The sequence below is a fragment of the Pogonomyrmex barbatus genome, unplaced genomic scaffold (genome assembly GCF_055798465.1).
Source record: "Pogonomyrmex barbatus isolate J1 unplaced genomic scaffold, ASM5579846v1 scaffold3, whole genome shotgun sequence".
In the NCBI taxonomy this organism is placed as follows: domain Eukaryota; kingdom Metazoa; phylum Arthropoda; class Insecta; order Hymenoptera; family Formicidae; genus Pogonomyrmex; species Pogonomyrmex barbatus.
In genome coordinates, this window is record NW_028297127.1 from 1,091,175 (window position 1) to 1,109,241 (window position 18,067).

Genomic DNA, 18,067 nt, shown 5'->3' on the forward strand with positions numbered 1-18,067 from the left:
CGCGTAGAAAATGTTTTTCGCGTAAAATTACGGTATGGTCGCAATTGCACAACATTTTGATAGATTTTCAAGTGAAAGTAATGATTAAAAAAATGAAATCTTGTATTCTTTCAAGTTGATCTAACGCAATAAACACGGTATAAGAAATGTATAAACATTCATAGAATCATGTGTATCATACGCGTAAAAAACATTTTCGATAAACATATAATATGTGGACATTCCATTTTATATATGTATTTATAAATATATATATATATATAATACGTATTTATAACTACGTCCTTTACATCATATGATACAATAATTAATAATAATTAAGTTTTTATTTATTTCATACCATTTCCATGCGTATTGAAAATATTTTACTTCACTTCTGATTTTTACTAGATCACATTCTTTTCAATTTTATTAATTATTCTTAACACAAAGAATAACATATAAAAGATTCAAAAACATATTTAAATATATTTATTTATTTAGACATGTGTCGGAGATGTTGTAGATACACTCAACTAAGTTGTCTTTTGCAAGAAGGAATGCCATCTAGTGGATTAATCCCAATATGCATAAATTTAGTATAAAAAACCTATATAAAAACCTATATAAAAACTTATATATTATATAAGAAAAATATGCGCGTCAATTAATATATTTATTTAATATATTTTTTTACGTATAATATGTATGAGTTTTTATTCTATTAATTTCTATTAATTTTCATATGTTTTTTTATATATCAATTAATGTTTATTGAGATATATTTATAGAAACGTATATAAATACGTATATAAAATCGCGGCATGTCTATCGCTTATATAATATCGTTTATTTAATATCTCTCTTACACTGTATAGTATGAGTTATGAATTTTAATATAAGTTCCTATACCAATATATTCATCCTGTACGTCATATCATATTTATACCAAGGGCGTTTATTAAAAATGTTTGAAAAATTTATTTATTATAATTTTTAAACGTATCCTATTATATGGCATAAAAATTATATATTTCTTATATCTTTATCAATTCTAAACCACTAATATTATACCATATTTATACGGTAAGTTATTAAGAACATTCTTATTTTTTAATCTTCTTGCGATATTTGATCCGCTATTTTTTTATATCTAAATTGTTTCGATTTTAATTTTTTCGATTTAATGTTCATCGCTTAACTATTAATTTTCTATTATTTTCTATTAATTTTTCTATTATTTCGAGTATATCGCTCCGATTACTACGATAAATCGAGGTGCGTCACGCCTCTCTTCCTTCTTCCATATATATATTTTCTTGTTTTATAATTTGTTTCTTCGTCCGACCGATCTGTAAGTTTCTCCATTGCTGATTCTATAGCCGCACTACCTACTCGTACCGAGTCCCGTACATTGACGTACGTTTTACTTTAATTGCCGTTGGTAAACGCGAGCGTAACGCCCATGCCGTGGACACGCTCTTCGCGTTTGTTAAAAGTGCGATCGACGTCAGTTCGGACCGATCGGAGTTCCGATAACAATTGCCTAATACGCGAGAAACTATCGGCTCGAGTTTTTTCCCAACAATTGCGAATTTCCAGATAAACACATTAATTTCCAGATAATTAATGTCCAAATGTCGAAAAAATATTTAGAATTATTGTTTGCTTATTTGCTTCATTAACTTTTTTCTAACGTACACACACATACACACATACACATATATATAAAAATATTATAAGTCTTTAATTAATAAAATTTATATTGGCAATTCAGTTTAATCGTTAGACAAAAACACGAGTGTAACGGTCGTCACGCTGTTTGCGCAAAGAACGGTGTTCATTTCAACGAACGGTGTTCCGACGATTATTTTTCTAATAATCCGTGCGAATCTCGCGCACGGATTTACGGGCGTCGAGCGGCGAATCGTTTCATTTTGTAACTGCCTAGATATCGGATCAATTGGATAAAACAGCACACTCGGTAATATGAGATACTTAACAACCGACGAGCGAATAATGCATCGACGAGTGAATTTCACTCCATGTTATGGACGATCGTGAGATAAGGATGATCTCTTGATATTCATTTCGCAGTTTTTTTTTTTTTTTTTTTTACGGACGGATACGGCCTATCGGGCGATAACCCAATTAGTCGCACGTTGTTCCTTCGCGCGATGTAAATAGTATGCGTCACGCGTGTAATAGTCGCGATCATTAATATTAATGAGGAAGGTCATGGGAGTTTCTCCGCGGGACGACTTTTGCGGAACGTCGACGTGAATTCTTAATTCGGCTCGCCGATTAAGGTCACCGTCCGAATTAGGATCGCGCTTTCGAATTTCGCTTTATGTCCGACTCTTTTCTCCACCCTCTCTTTCTCTCTTTCTCTCTCTCTCTCTCTCTCTCTCTCTCTCTCTCTCTCTCTCCCCTCTCTCTCTCTCTCTCCTCTCTTTCCTTTCTTCTCTCTCTCCCCTTTCTTCTCTCTCTCTCCCCCCTCTCTCTCTCTCTCTCTCTTTCTCTTTCTCTCGATCACTTTCTCGCGAGGAGTTTGGAATTTACGAGCGAAGGGTCCGTCTCGCTTCCGGATGGCGCACGCACGGAACGAAGTTCGCGTCCGGCTCGCGCTCGCTCGCACGAAAATCCTCTCCGACCGTGATGTAATTGTACTGATGTAATTGCTGTGACGGCGATCGGACAATTCGCTCGACCACCGCGTCGGATCTATTGCGATACGACGAAACTTTCAGGGGCATGACCAATTATAATCAGTTCATCGTGCCATCATAATTGTAAAACCTCGACACATTTTTTGATTCTAAAATATATGATACGCTTTAGATGCAACAAAATTTTTTTGTGTATTTTTTAAAATTACATTATTTCTCTAGATTGCTTGTTTTTTTTTTTTTTCTTTTACTTGTCAAGAATGTGGTATCTTTCTACAAAAGGATTTTAAGTTTCTCGGACCTTGGATACTGTACGTATGGTGTGATTAACAAGAAAATTTATACCGCCTGAAACTGAATATATGTTAATGACAGCTATGAGTCTATTTAAAAAAAACTTGTGGAATATCCTCTATTTTTCGCTACATTGAAAAGCATAATCGAGGGCGTGCCATAAATTAGGTCGGCCACTTTTAGCTATGTAATATCGCTACGGTCGACTTGGCATGTGCAATTTCGAGGATATTGCGAAATATCTCTCTTACACGATCGTGATGGTTGCATAAAAAATGGTTCCAGTGTCGGCAAAAAAAGTTTGATCTAGCCGTGATCGCGGAACGCTTAATAAATCTCTTTTTCAGGCCCCTGATAAATCTCAATTGTGAGCCAATAATTAGCGTTACCGTTGCCGGTTCGTTGGAGTTCCGATTCGAAAGTAGTAATAATAATAATTAAACCAACCGTATGGAAAAATGTAATCTCGATAGCATTAGGCTTTTATAATTTTACATAAATTAGAAGCAGATTTCAAAATTCAGACTTTTAACGTAACAAGATTGCTAATGATCAAAACGATTTTCGGTAAACGAGTTTCCTGTTTTGTCATTAACTAATTTTCAGCTTATAAAAAAAAATAATTGCTTGTTCATATGTAAGATGCCACTTTTTAATTATTGCATTAATTATAAGCATTTATTAGCAAAATATTTAAAAAAAATGTTTCAATTGATAATTCTTAAATTATAAATTATGAATTATGCGTTAATTAAAAAACTCGTTAATAAAAAATGTAAAAATATAATATAATAAATAAATAAATAAATATATATACATATATACATATATATAATAAGAATAATTATAAATAAATTATATAATTACCAGGATAGGTAAATGCTCGAAGATGTAACAAACAAATAGTATGCTGTAAACGGTGGATCTGCCGCTGGCCTCGTCAACCTGCACTTTTTTCTTCCTCAAACATGCTCTGCTATTGGTCGAACCGCTGGTGCACGATCCGCTCGAGGGATCCCAATGTTGCGGATGACAATCGAATGCTCCTGAAGAGTTCTTCGAACTTGCCTCGGACAGATCCGAGACTGACTTGAGCAGCTCGGAGGTCGATGGACGACAGATATTTTTGAAGAGTGCAACCATGACGCTGAATAGAGATGTAAGGGCTAACAAACCCCTTAGAGAATTGACGAAGACTCCATATTTATGGGAGATCTCGTGAGCCAGGAAGACGCAGATTTCCGGTTCAAAGTTGAGGACGCCGGTGACGCCGATGCAGGCGCTGATAACGCTCAGGCTGACCAAATGATACTTGAGGTGATTCTTCGTAAGATTGATAACGTCGTCATGACTGCTAATTGCCGCGAATACCGCGATCGACGTGAGAGTCAGTTCCTGAAGAATGCTCGACGAGTTCAGTACCCATACCAACGTCGAGCATAACTCTGCGACAAAAAAGAAACGTTGGATCAAGGATGTACAGTTATTTTTATTTACAATGAAAAATTATAAATTATTCTAGATCGTATCTTGAATACTTAAAGTGCTTATATAAAAAAATTAAAATTTTTATCATTATTTCTTACATTTTTATTAAAGCATATTTTTACTTTAAATATTTAAATAATTCTTTTACACAAGTATTTTAAATATTCGATATTTATGTAAAATTTCATTACGATGCAGAAATTAATTTTTGTAGTCTGTAAATAAAAATTTAAAGTACTTATATAAAAAAGAAATTGAGATTTTTGTCATTATTTTTTTTTTATTACATTTCTATTAAAACGCATTTTTTGTATTTATAAATAAATAATTTTTGGTTCAGATTCTAAACCGCCACAAAATTTTTGTATTATTTTTGCAAATGCAATTTAAAATAATAATAAATAATAATAAAATAATAAGTTTTTCATAAATTTCCATTAAGTAAATAAAAAAATTATAAAATTAGATGTAATACATTTTTAATTCTCTTCGAAGAATTGCCTGGCTTGATCGGCAGAATCATGTTTTGGCTCCGGGCCAATTTGTTCCATCGAATTAATTTACATGACATAATCGTCGGAAATTACTTGGCGCATCCATAAATTCCGAAGAGGAGAACGACCTTACCTCCAAAATGATTCGCTGGACGAATTAAGGTGAGAATCGCGTACAGCAGCAATCCTAATTGATGTGTGAGACTTTGAGAGAGAATCGCGACTGTTAGCACATCAATTTTTCTTTTGGCAGATGAAGATTGATTCTGGTAGATCAATAGAGACCATGACAGTAATAAAATGCATATTGGCGAACCTACGCACGTGGCCAGCCATTCGCCCACTTCGCTTCGCATCTCTGTGGAGGAAGAACAAAGAACTTCTTTATCTAGTAATTAATTATACATTGTAATTATAAGTCATTATAATGATGATTAATTACAATTCATGTAGAATAATTATATTCTATATGATTTTATGATATTATATAAATCTACGTCATTGCACTAAATTTTATTTTGTTTTAAACTTCTCGACATTCTTAGAAATGAAATGATATTTAACATACGAAACAGATCAGCATTTCCAGCATGATAAATATACGTTTATACGAGAGAGAAAAATGTCTCTTTATTAAATTGTAAGATCAACAAAGATAAGATTTGTCTGCAATTTCTCTCGCGTTCGTCCTTCACCGTGGAATGAGGCAGGACTGTTTTCAGTGAGAGTGGTGATATCCTAATCTCGATGAAAGCCTGCCAATTAACGCGCCGTGTCGAATTATATTTGCGCACGAGGAAGAGCGCGGCGAATTGTTGTTAATCAACGCAGGCAGTGGTGGTTACAGTTAAGTTATTAACCGCGAAGGAGGTAACAGGGTGTACAAATGTCACGGAGACCGGCGCGGAGGGGATGCGACGTTTTCACACGACGTATCTCCTTTCCCTATCCTCATTCCTTTCGTGACTCTCTCTTTTTCTCCATCCACTGAAACCTGCCTTTACACAGAGTTAACGTTTTTTTTTACAAGTTTATATAATTTACATACAACGACATTAATCCAGTATATTATTATTAAAAAATAGACACATAGTTTATTTTATTAAAATTTTTTTGTACACTACAATTCTTAAAATCCCTAGTTAAAATACCGCCACTATTTGCACGCTTCCGTATTTTAAGATTTTCCAGGAAACCGATAAATGCCCGCTGCGTCTTATCGAAGGATTATTCTTTTGAAATTAAATAAGCGCGTTTCTCTTTTTCTTCAACAAAGTCCGTACGTTTTTCATCTCTCTTGCTTCTCACACCGCACACCATGGAGGCAACTTTCTATTCCGCGCGGTGCCGTCGTCGCGGTCTAATTTATCGTCCGAGTCGACTCGTGTCGCTCAGCGGCAGCGAATTTTCCCCTTTAAATCGCGAGGAATAGTCCCCCCGGGTAACCCGTCGTCGGGTCCTTTCCCGTTGCCGTTACGCGCAAGATGCGGACACAGGAAGAGGAAGACACATTTCCGACCGCGTAACGCCACACTCATTTCTCGCGTTGCCCGTCGACCGACCGGCCGAATGTTACATCGAAATTCTTTTTGCACCGCAAACGCCTTGCGTTTTACGAACGTCACGATGAAAATTTATTTACGCCGCAAATAGTCGTGCATCATAAATATTATAGGAAATTAGTCACGCGTTGCCCATTATCGTCGTGCACTACGAAATTTCTCACTTTTTATTTTCTTTATATAATTTTACTTTCATCAAAGAGGAAATGCAGAAAATAAAAATCACTGATTTCTGATTTCTTACAAAACATCGGCAAATACGGCCGGTACGAGTTGTATTTGCACTTTCACGCGAATGCTTATCGAAAACGCATCGAATTTTCCGCTCAAGAAATGGTAAATACGATATGTATCTTTTCTATCCGCTATCTATTAATATGTGTATACATATTTCCGAAATGCCTGCGAATCGCGTGTCTTCTCTTCTTATTTTTTTTTTTTTTGTGATATAGCACTCGCACTTTCACGTGCAAACATGAATAAATATTTTCATTCCGCTCGACCGACGCATAATTATTTTTTTTTGTCTGATAAACACGATCGTGTGTGTGTGTGTGTGTGTGTGTGTGTGTGTGTGTGTGTGTGTGTGTTTTTTAGCAAATTGGATAATCGCCGGTAGCGTTAACCACGTGAAAATGATCTAGAGTGTAATTGCAGAAATATATTACACTACTTGAATTTCAAGCCCAGCGAGTGTGGCAAGTAGTTTTTAGATGCAGCAGACAGTAATAATTATTCATAATTATTACACAATCATTTCGATCTCGTTTAAGCTTAATATGAATATTCCTGTCTTAATTTCCGTAAAAATTGGAAATTATAGTTATACGTGTACATAAGTAAACTATCTTAAATCTACTGAAAAGGAAAAAGAGAGAGAGAGAGAGAGAGAGAGAGAGAGAGAGAGAGAGATTTGACAGGTTTTCCGACTTCATGAGCAAACTCTGGATGTTTTAATTTAATCGAAAAATTGATTTTATTTTTTAAATGAAATAAAATCCAATTGACAGTGTATTTTGTTATGTTATGCCGCCGGTAATAAAATTATAGAGCTATCGTTGTTATGTTAAACCGGTTGCGCGAGCAGAAGAAACCGGATTAATTTTCTCATGAGTGATAACAATGTCGCCTCGAGGAAACTGGTCCGGATCGTTATTATACTTAACTCTACTATAATTGATTCGTCCTTGTTCGTAGCTACACTTTTACGTGAAGGATATAAATTATCCGGAGAGAAAAATTTTAAAGTTCCGCGATGAACTTTGTAAAAAAAAAAAGAAGAAAAAAAAAAGGATAAGAAGAATCGCGCGGCGAATCTCTCGGGATTGCGTTTTACGAGCCACCGCTATAAAAGTCGACCTAATTATTCGTTCTTTAAACACATGGTAAAATTAGAAACGTGAGTCGAAGATGGCTTACGCGATTTGCCGCGAGCTGTAACCGTTATTCAGCCAGGCTGAAATTTCTTCTCGCGAGCGAGGCGACATGTTTGGTGCATTAGTAGGAAGTCAATTCTACTTCCGCAATCCGTGCCGCTTTTAAAGTGTCTCCTTTGTATTGTAGCTTAAACGGAGATGAACGGCAACTTAATTCCGAACGGTATCAAAGAGGCTTTCGAGAAAGATTGCTTTTTAAATTCACATAAAAAAAAGGTTATGTAAAATATGAAATTGCATGAAAAAGAAATATTATTTATCACAGAGAGAAAGATTTCTTAACATTTATTATTTCTATTTGTTTGATTCAAACGATATAATTTTATATGAAATATTTATTTGTTCTAAATGAAGATAATGTTGTTTCCTTGCACTAAATCATTATTATTTAATTAAATAAGGCAATTAAATAAGGCAGATGAATGAAATGGAATTCTGTTTCTTGTAAATAAAAACGATATAGGATAGAATAGAAAAGACGTAGTATATTATGAGACCGTTTCAAGCATTTCTAGTAAAAGTTTTTTCAAAACGAATTCACAAAATGGAGATCTTTCTAAATGAAAGATTCCAAGATGAAAGATAAATTAAATATTATTTTGATAATATAATTATCAATTAAGTTGACGAAAAAACATTTTTCTAGAAATTTAGATATTTTTTTAGTCATCTTTTAGATGACTTGGTGTCAAAATGTTAAAATATGTGTATTACTGGAATTATAATGCGTTGTGTGTGTTATGTATCAAATGAAATGATGAAATTGTTTGAATTAAATAATTGTTTAAGCAAAAAAAATGTTTTCTTTCATATAACAATATTTATTATTTGGAAAGTCAAACAGTTGTGTTTATTAATTCAAACAATGAATTGATTGGACTATTGTAAATAATAATTTGCTTGATTTAAAGAAAATTCAATAAATCTAAGGAAATATTTCTCTCTGTAATAAAACATAATTACTTGATTAAGATAACATATATTATAAAATTCTTATCGTTTCATGCATAAAAAATATAACTTGCTAATTAGGTGAGAAACAATTGGAAGTTTATGTTTTATGTTTTGTCATGAAAATATTCTACGTAGTGTGAGGTTAAAGGTAGATAATATGCATCAAGCTTCCACTGAATGTGTTCACTGGAATGCGTTTCACACATTGGTATAGGTTTGCAAGGTCTGACTTGTCAGCGGGAGGCGTATCTCTTTCGATTAGACTGGAATGTTGAGAGAATGTAGAAGCGACCAAGATCAGAAAAAGTTTGTTCGTGGAGGTGAATTTTAAGCAAGGGGAATGCTATCTTATGAACCGATATTCGACCTTGTTTCGATAGAACCAGATATCGGACCAGTTTTGTCGATAATATATGTTGCCGTAGAGAAGAATGAACCTGGGAAGATGCACAGAATTCTATGCGGTTTCAGGATGTCAGAATATGTTGTTGCAAAACGATTACGACTACGATATTGCAGAATTATTGGCCTGTATATTCAACTCTCAACGCGATTACATAACTCAAATCACAGTAGTAAGACTCGATACTCCAATTTAAAAGTAAATTTTTCATTAATTTTATCATCATAACAATTTTATCGATTGTTTGAGAACTTGCTATGATTGAGTAAATTGCCACGATTTGTTGTTGAAAATTGGGTTTTTTTCTAAAATATTGAGCATTTCGTTATTTTTAAGCTCGTAAGAAGAAATAACGTAGCAGCCTTTGTTATTGAATGCATTGCGTGGATGTGGGACAGAGTATATTAAGTAAATCAGCTACAGATCTTGGTTACAAATCAGCCACTTTTTGTCTGTCTTTTTATCTGCGCGCGTCGGTGACGATAAATAGGGAATGAAACCGACGAAAGTCCGGCAGGTTTAGAAACCGATTGGCTAAATAGTTGAAGCGTATAGACGAACGAGATAGCTTTCTATCTAATAGTTATCATTGGTGGTTGCCTCGAATAATCTAATTAAAGCATTGTACGCAAATAAAAAAGGCAAAGGTTTCGTGAATACCATTATACATTTTGTCATCGCAGTGTCGTGTCACGATTTTAATATCTGTTATTATGAATAATGCAGCTCGATCACTTTCTACAACGCGACGATCGATTATGCAACTTTGAGCTTAAACAAATAATTCATTTCTATCTGTCTTCTAATCAATCCCCAATTGTATCGCCCATTGTATCGTTCGCAGGAACTATCTTATATATTTATATTCCTTTGAGGTTCACCCGAAGGATCTGAAGGATCCTTAAAATGTCAGCAGGTATTCAGAGGGACTATACGTGTAATGTCTGCATACAAACGCGTCGAAGAGCATGTGGAAGAGCAGCGGCGGCCGAACGCCGGCTGAGCGCCGTGACTTCAATGCGCGCAATAGCGCGAGTGCGCACAAATGGCGATGATCAACTGCGCTAATGCGTGCACGTGCACGTACGTGAAACGGGCGTACGTGAAACGGGCGGAATTACGTTTACGATTATGGCCTTCGTTCCAATTAATACGTACTGGGGACACGTACTTGTGTACACACAACGGCGGCGCCCACGTGAAAATGATCCCTCATATCATAGTCATTGTCGCCGGTGTAGACTCGGGCTCTAACTCGGTCATGTGAAACTTTTACGACAAACCACCTACTACTCGCGCCTCCTCCTTTCTCCAGTTCGCTTCTCGTTTTGATCTCTCTCGGTCCCCCCTCTTCCTCTCCCCTAACGGCCGGATTCTAAAAGAATGTCGACAAACGTCTGACGGCCTCCACCTTGAGATTTCGTTTCACGATTGTTCAACCAAGTGTGAGGATCACCTCTGAGCAGGTAGTCAACATAGACAAATGCCTAAAATACTTTATTGTAGAGAAATTCCACTTGATGCAGAGCAGAACAAGTTTTTGTTGATATCTTTATGTAGTATCTGCTTTGAAATTCTGATAAATTCAAACAGGATTTCGAGGAAATTCCGAAAAAAATCTATTGAAAGCAAATATATGGAATTTTCATCTTTTAAAAAATAATGTTGCCTATGATATATCTAACAATAATTGCTTTAAATAATGAAAAATTTAAAGTTTAACTTTTTATATTAAAAAATATTAATAGAATTTATGTTATATTGAAATATATTAAAAAATCATTTTCTCCGTTTCGAAATCGATATCGATTTTTCCTGAGACTGGCAATTAGAAAATTACTTTTGCGAAACAAATTTTGTCAATCTTTTAATCAACTTGCAAAATAAAAGTGCGTTTCTGGCAATGCCAGAAAAAGATTTAGAATTCTGTAGCCGAAGCGAAATAGATCTTTCTAATTCAAGTCTTGGCACGAACATCGATCTGCTGTTTGCACCCGGTTACTGCATCGCCGTTCAAAGGTTACGAATACGACTGTACTTTGAGAAAGTAACCAACATCGTTGATCTGTCTTTCGCTCGCCATGATTAGGCGCGTACATTCACTAGAATAAGATTACAAATTTGTTTCGTGTACACATAGGCACGACTGTGCGCAAAACACAACATTTTCTGCGGTCAAACGATAAAACTATTTGTAGGGAATAATTTAAAAAAAAATACTGGGATTATTTATTAAAAAACTTATTCCAAGTCAATTTTAAATTCATTAAAGAAAAGGCTAAAAAAAAATATTTAAAATGTATAACGATTGATTTTTTTTTATATTATTAATACGTTCGTGTTTGTCTCTTTCTCCTTTCTTATTCAAATATTTAGTTAACAGCTAGCGTTTTCACACTCGGCACGTGCCAAATTCCTAACTCCGACCCGGTCAAGTCAAACCGCGCGCGGTTTCGAGGTCAGAGAGGAACGGGTTTTATGCGGATTGTGAAGGGGGGGGGGGGGGTTTCCGCTATCAATTGCTCGATATAGCGTTACAAGTCGATTTACAATTCGAGGATTTACAATACGAGCCTCGAAGGACTGCAAACGCACTCTATTATTACTCTTCCTACGTACGGTTACCTCCCGCTCTGTTCGCGCGCATTCGTTATTGGCGCCGTAATGACGCGAGTGAGTGAGTTAAGGATTCGATGTTTAACGAACTCCTGCTAACTCGCGAGACGCAAATTATGCGAGACCGCGCGTACGCGCGCGCGCGCGCGCGCGCACGCGTTGTGTAAGAGAACGAGTCCACGAGTCGTTACGCAGGTTGGATTCCGATGCAAATGTAGATTACGCGCTTACAAAATTGCACATCTGCCGCGATCGTGTAGAAAACTGTACGCGCTACATATTCAAAATTCTTACCGTGCAACAATCGCAGATATAATATTCCGCGAAGGTGGAGCGGATATATTACCGTGAAATTGCGGTACTTGAGCGGAGCGGCCTATCTTGGTCTATCTGATTGAGGACTGCATTTACATTGTTATGCTCATTGAGCGAATTAATGCACCGTCCATAAGCCGACGCAAGGACGCGAGGAAGACACGTCCTTGACGTTCCGCCATGTCCCAGTCGACGGGTTGAAAATTAGAAATAATAACAGACAAACTAAATTATATTTGAGCGATTTCCGCGATCCTCTTTATCTCGTCGCGTTAGATTACGATTTGGCAAAAAAATATAAAAATTACAACACCGGATAATGATGTAGTTTATATTATTTATAATTTAGATTTGCATAAATGGAAATGCGTAAAAAATATATATATGTGTATATATATATATATATATATATATATATATATATATATATATATATACACACACACACACATATATATATTTTTTTTATTATTATTATGTGCTAGATCTATTTATTTATTTTCTATTTGCTTACTGCCAATTGTCAATGATTACGCGGGACTAGCGCGTGGAATGTCGCATTGCTAAAATGAGTCTGCGCGTGCTCCGGACAGATGTTTGGTCCTCCCGATGATGTCCCGCAATTTCTTCGCTCTGGCATCCGCTCTTCTTACATTATGCCACTCCTTCTTCTCAGTCTACAAATCCACGATGAATATATTTTCAGATCAACCCGTGTTTTTCCGCGCCTTTAACTTTGACGAGTAACAGCTGTAGTCGTAAACCCAGAGTGCCTTCACTTACGAATGAATAGGAGCACCGTTTTAACACGCACGACGCACCAGTCACGAGAAATTTGTTTCGTCGATTTCTGGATCAAGCACCAGTCAATCGGCAGAACCGCACTCTGACCGAAATGGATCATCGACATCTGGGGCGCGAACCATTGAACCATCGAAACACTAATGTTTAAATCTAAATTGTCAATTAATCAAAGTTTAATTAATAATTAACACTGTTCTTTTCTTTTTTTTTAAATAGTCATCTTACAACGATACGGCCGCGATAAAGAAAAATATGAGGATGAAGATAGCGTCATATTTTTAAAAATGATATTTTGACACTCGAGGCAATTGACAATTAACAGGTTTGAACGCAACCAAGAATGTGAGAGAGAGAGAGCGGCCAATACTGCCGCAAAGAAGTCCGGAGCGGGACTGACTGGCGGCCAGGATTCATTTGGGTCAGCAGCGCAACGTAGTATACCAAAGACTGCCTCTCGACTATACTATCTGTTACAATCCGGAGTGAAGGTGCTATGCTATGTGCGTTATAACGGAGCTATCTTCGCCGCTCGTGTAGTTTGATTTTTCTTCCGGGCATCCCGCGCGTTCGAGATTTTTTTCTTTTTTTTTTTTTTTCATATCGTTCGTGCGCGAAATCGGCATCCGAAAAAAATGTAAATTTTACAACCGATTATTTTTCCATCCGTTAAATTTCTTAAAAAAAAACCCTCCGACATGTTTCGATTCTTCCAAACAAAGAAAATACATATTCCTGTTTTATGTACAATTTTTTTTCATTTTGTTGATTTTTTTTTTTATTTATAATCTCATCGTCAAAATTATGATAACATTTATATTACGATTATATTACGATTGAATAATGTGCGATTTTAACAAGCGCAATCGACATTAAAATGTAGTGTGGATTATTGTCCAATATGCGTTATGTAAAATATTTCTTAATCGATAAGAAACTTATTTAAATACGAAGAAAGCGTTTTACAATAGTGACATAAATATAAATAGTGCATCAAATGTTGGCACATTTTTATATTTGTTATAGCAAACGAATAAACATAATATGCGATTAAATATGAATATTTAAGTAATCGAAATTATTTAAGTCATTAAAAATCGAACGTATCGATAAGTGCGCGATATTAAAAATAGAAAAATTATCACAAGTATATACATCACATTGTGAAATGAGGCATTATCTTATTTTTTTTGTACATTTTTGCTAGTCGATGCTAACAATTGCATTCATTATTGTAAAATTTAGTAAATATAACATTAGGAATATATTTTGTATTATGCTTTGTTAATAGCTGCAATATATAAGCTGCATTTTAAATCCCTATTCTAAAACAAAGATTAGATTTCCTTGATTAAATAGATAATAAATTCGATTTTATAATTAGGAACATTGTGTGCTTTAAAAATTTTTTTAATGCCCCTTCACAAATTACATATAAGTCTACTTGATAGACTTGCAAAGGTTCACAGTGTTAATATTTAACTTATTACGTGAATCTTCATTATATATTATAAAAATATATCTTTCTTTATATGTAGATAATACTTTCGTTTTATGAAAAATAAGCTTTTATAGTCTCACGAGGTATCCCGTACTGTTCAGGAGATTTTTACTTACTTTTTTGGAGTTAGAATTGATAACGCAATGGTATGGAAGTCTTTGGTTTAAATTCTACGTAATGCGAATAATCTAGTTGTAACACAACAAAATTATTGTTAACAAATGCTCTTCTGAATGGATACGCGTTTCCCTTGAACAAGAGAGGACATAGAGGCGGTTTATTCGCGATTTTTGCCGTTCCATTATCAACCACGTCCCATAAGTCAATCATTTGACATCCTCGCGGTCTGAAGAGATATAAAATTTAATATTAACGTAATTGTTGTCGTATTTACGCTTTTGTCATACTTACACGTTTGCAAATCCAAGGCACAACGGTTCCTCTAATATAACATAACTAACTTTCATGTTTCTTAAAGAAGTATATACAGAGGCAGCATCTTTTCGACTGAAAATCTCATAAACTTTCATTGTTCTATCCCTACAATATCATAAAATATTTTGTACAAATAAAATAAATATAATTCTAAACAGTATCATAATAACGTTAAGATTTTTATTTTTATTTATACCTCATTTCTTTGCTCTCGTAATAAGGATTATTAACGATCGATCTTCTAGTCGATAGCATTAAATTTGCCATCAATGACATCTTTCCTGCAAATACGGCATGTTTCGGTGTATTACTTTTTATCCATTCAAATAAATCTTCTTGTTCAAGATTGCTATATTCGCCTAGAAATATATGTAATTTGTAATTTGAGATGTAAAAAATTAATTAATTTAAATTGAATTCGATGAATAATTACCTATAAAACTACGTTCTTCTTGAAGTCTGTCAATACCGTGATACGACATACCACTTACTAAAAGAATAACAAAGGCAAGTCGCATAAGTTCACTTTTCAAACCGATCTTTTCGAGATATCGTTTGCTACACACGGCACCAGCTATTATACATAAATGTGGTGTCATAAATAGCTTTAATCTCATAATGAAAATGGCCATAATGATGAAGGCGCCAGTCTGTAGGCCATTGTATGCTACATCAGCCTCTATGCAAAATGGATAATCGATCGTCTTGTAACTTCTGTACCAGTAATACAACGCGAGAATTCCAGCGAGTATTGCCGTTGGCAATAATAAAGTCTTAATAATCGCTTCATATGTTTTATATTGCAGAAAGTCGAATTCTGCAGAACATGTATAGAGCATAGTGTGGAAATCTTTATAATTTGTTAATTTAGATTTCAATATGTTGAAGATATGGGCATCGTCTTGAGAATATAAGACATAGGATTTTATCCATTTTGTAAAAATTATCGTTATAGCGATTTCAAAAATTTCTCGTTTGATATTTTGAAATCGAGATATTTTTGTTATAAAATTGGCCACATTACTGCTGATTATGATGCACGTATAGAGTGAACAAATAATAAGAGTTCCGTTTGTTATCTTAGTTACTGCTGCAATTGCTAAAACATGAGTTATACAAAAATTTTTATAAAACTCATACGGAATGATTCTCAGCCATTTTAGTATAAGAATCGCTACAATTTGCGTTGTAAAAATAAAATGCGAAAACTGCCAAGTGCATAAGCTGCAAATTGTCAAACCAAATATATCCTGAAATAACAAAATACAATTATATACAACAAAAGCAATTTTTTAAATAATCGTACAATTCTTTTTTTATATCGTACCATGAGTAATCCTTGCCTAGTTCTGTTTCTTAATGAAATTGGCTCTTTATCTCCATTGTGTTTTGTATATTTTTTAATAGCCATAGTAGTACTGTACATTTGAAAAAGTAGCATAGGATATGCAAAAGTTTCTCGTAACGGTGGTGTCCACTGAACACGAGTGCATTCGTTGTGATTAAAAAAGAAGAACAGAATTGTTATGAATCCACCGTAAATGGAATTACTCAGGAATGTTGCATAATAAAAGAGCACCGCTGCTGTGATAATTGTGGTAAACCAAACTATTTCTAGATAGAAGTACACAGGAACACCCAGGCCTTCACAACTAGTTATCGGTGGCAAACCGTCTCCTCTTTCTATCTGAAAATAATCAATTTAAGTAATTCACAGATAAATATTTCACAGATATAATATTCTTTATATAGAAATTCTACAAGTCTTACCTGCCAACATTGTTCCTGAGATACGACACCAAGACTTCTTGCAACATGATAAAGGAAACCTGCTAAAATCTGAAAATAATGTATAAAATAGAATTCATCATTATAGACAGATTCAGGTGATTAAAAAGAATTATAATTACCTCAGGTAAAAGACTATATTTTCTGCTGGCATCAATAACATTACCATACTCTGATAGATTGTCATGACTGATCTTGTCCATCCCATCAAAAAAGTCTTTGGATTCAGTGATGGTTTTGTAATAAGAATAATACATTCCCTGAAAAATATATTAATTTTATGAAAAAATAGTAAAACACAAAGCAGTTATCAAAAATAATTATATTAATCAAATATTTATATACATAAAGAAATATATGTAAAAACAAAAATCTTGCTAAATATATTTCATACATATATAAATTTTACTCGCTTTATTTTAAGTAAGTCTAAAAAATTGGATAAATGCTTATCAAGTTCATTCTATTTAATAGCAATGACTTGTTTTATTTATTTGTTTGATTTTTACGTTTGTAAAAATCCTCCCGTCGTTGCCGAGGTATAGCTTTGATACATCACTGCATTTGGCAGGATGTTTGGAGATAGATAAAAGCGCTTCGGTTTGATCGATATGAAAATTTCTACGCTATCGATTTACTTGAATGTCACATATGACTATAAAATATCGTCACCTATTATCATACCATCTCAGTCCTAAAGGACATCTCTCGCTCGATTTCCGAAAGATGAGAAAAGTGTCGATCATTTTCGAACAGCGTGGATACATGCCACCGATGCAAACAACCGAAACCAAGACCTGTCGTTGAGACAAAGATTATTTCACTTTTAAACGATCCCTCGATCGCAGATCGCTCCGAAAGCTCAGCTTTTCTATGCGGGAAAGCGGATATTATTACCCAGAAGATTTATAGCCCAATGATAAAAAGCGGTGCTCTCGTGTGCCGGTTTCTCGGCTCTACGTTTTCTGTCACTCTTCGTTGCCATCTTCGACATTGTGCGTCACGTGACCACCACCACGATGCCCCCACAGAACGGCGCTAAAATTTAAATTCTCCAAAAATTTCCCCCACTCCTATTTTGCGATAACACAAAAAAAAAATCTCTCCTACGAATCTCATATCAACATTTATACAACTTATATCAAATTGTCTTTTATATAAATGCTTAATTTTACAAATTAAATCTATTTTAAGATTAAAACCGCCATCACTGACATTCCGTATTCTGATCTCCCGCTCCATTTTTTTTAAATGAACGCATTAGAATTGAAATTTAATTAAAATTTTTTGTAAATGAAGTAGAATTTTAATTAAGATCGTTCACTTTTGTGC

The 18,067-nt window shown here is 34.6% G+C and overlaps 2 protein-coding genes across 5 annotated transcripts in view; both read right to left on the reverse strand.

Moving 5' to 3' along the window:
• LOC105434209 (uncharacterized) overlaps positions 1-13,402 on the reverse strand; it is an 18,311-nt gene extending 4,909 nt beyond the window's left edge. The window contains exons 1-3 of the mRNA XM_089080355.1: positions 12,725-13,402; positions 5,058-5,282; positions 3,799-4,387 (exon numbers count right to left, since the gene is read on the reverse strand). Coding sequence (XP_088936481.1) covers positions 3,799-4,387; positions 5,058-5,280 — 812 coding nt within the window. The 5' untranslated portion in view covers positions 5,281-5,282; positions 12,725-13,402. The remainder of the gene's footprint in view (positions 1-3,798; positions 4,388-5,057; positions 5,283-12,724) is intronic.
• Positions 5,163-17,784, reverse strand: LOC105434213 (C-mannosyltransferase dpy-19). Of its 4 annotated transcripts, XM_089080214.1 has the most exons (10): positions 17,633-17,784; positions 17,420-17,532; positions 16,858-16,995; positions 16,718-16,786; positions 16,275-16,634; positions 15,381-16,197; positions 15,144-15,306; positions 14,924-15,052; positions 14,629-14,858; positions 5,163-5,282 (listed from the first exon to the last, which is right to left on the reverse strand). In XM_089080214.1, the coding sequence occupies exons 1-9, from the start codon at positions 17,727-17,729 to the stop codon at positions 14,639-14,641; spliced, it is 2,106 nt and encodes a 701-aa protein (XP_088936340.1). In that variant the 5' UTR covers positions 17,730-17,784; the 3' UTR covers positions 5,163-5,282; positions 14,629-14,638. The 4 variants fall into 4 exon arrangements, with proteins under 4 accessions (XP_088936340.1, XP_088936338.1, XP_088936342.1 ...); XM_089080212.1 differs by lacking the exon at positions 5,163-5,282 and having other exon boundaries at positions 13,208-14,858; XM_089080216.1 differs by lacking the exon at positions 5,163-5,282 and having other exon boundaries at positions 13,208-14,858; positions 16,275-16,630; positions 17,408-17,748.
• Positions 17,785-18,067: the final 283 nt, after the last annotated feature.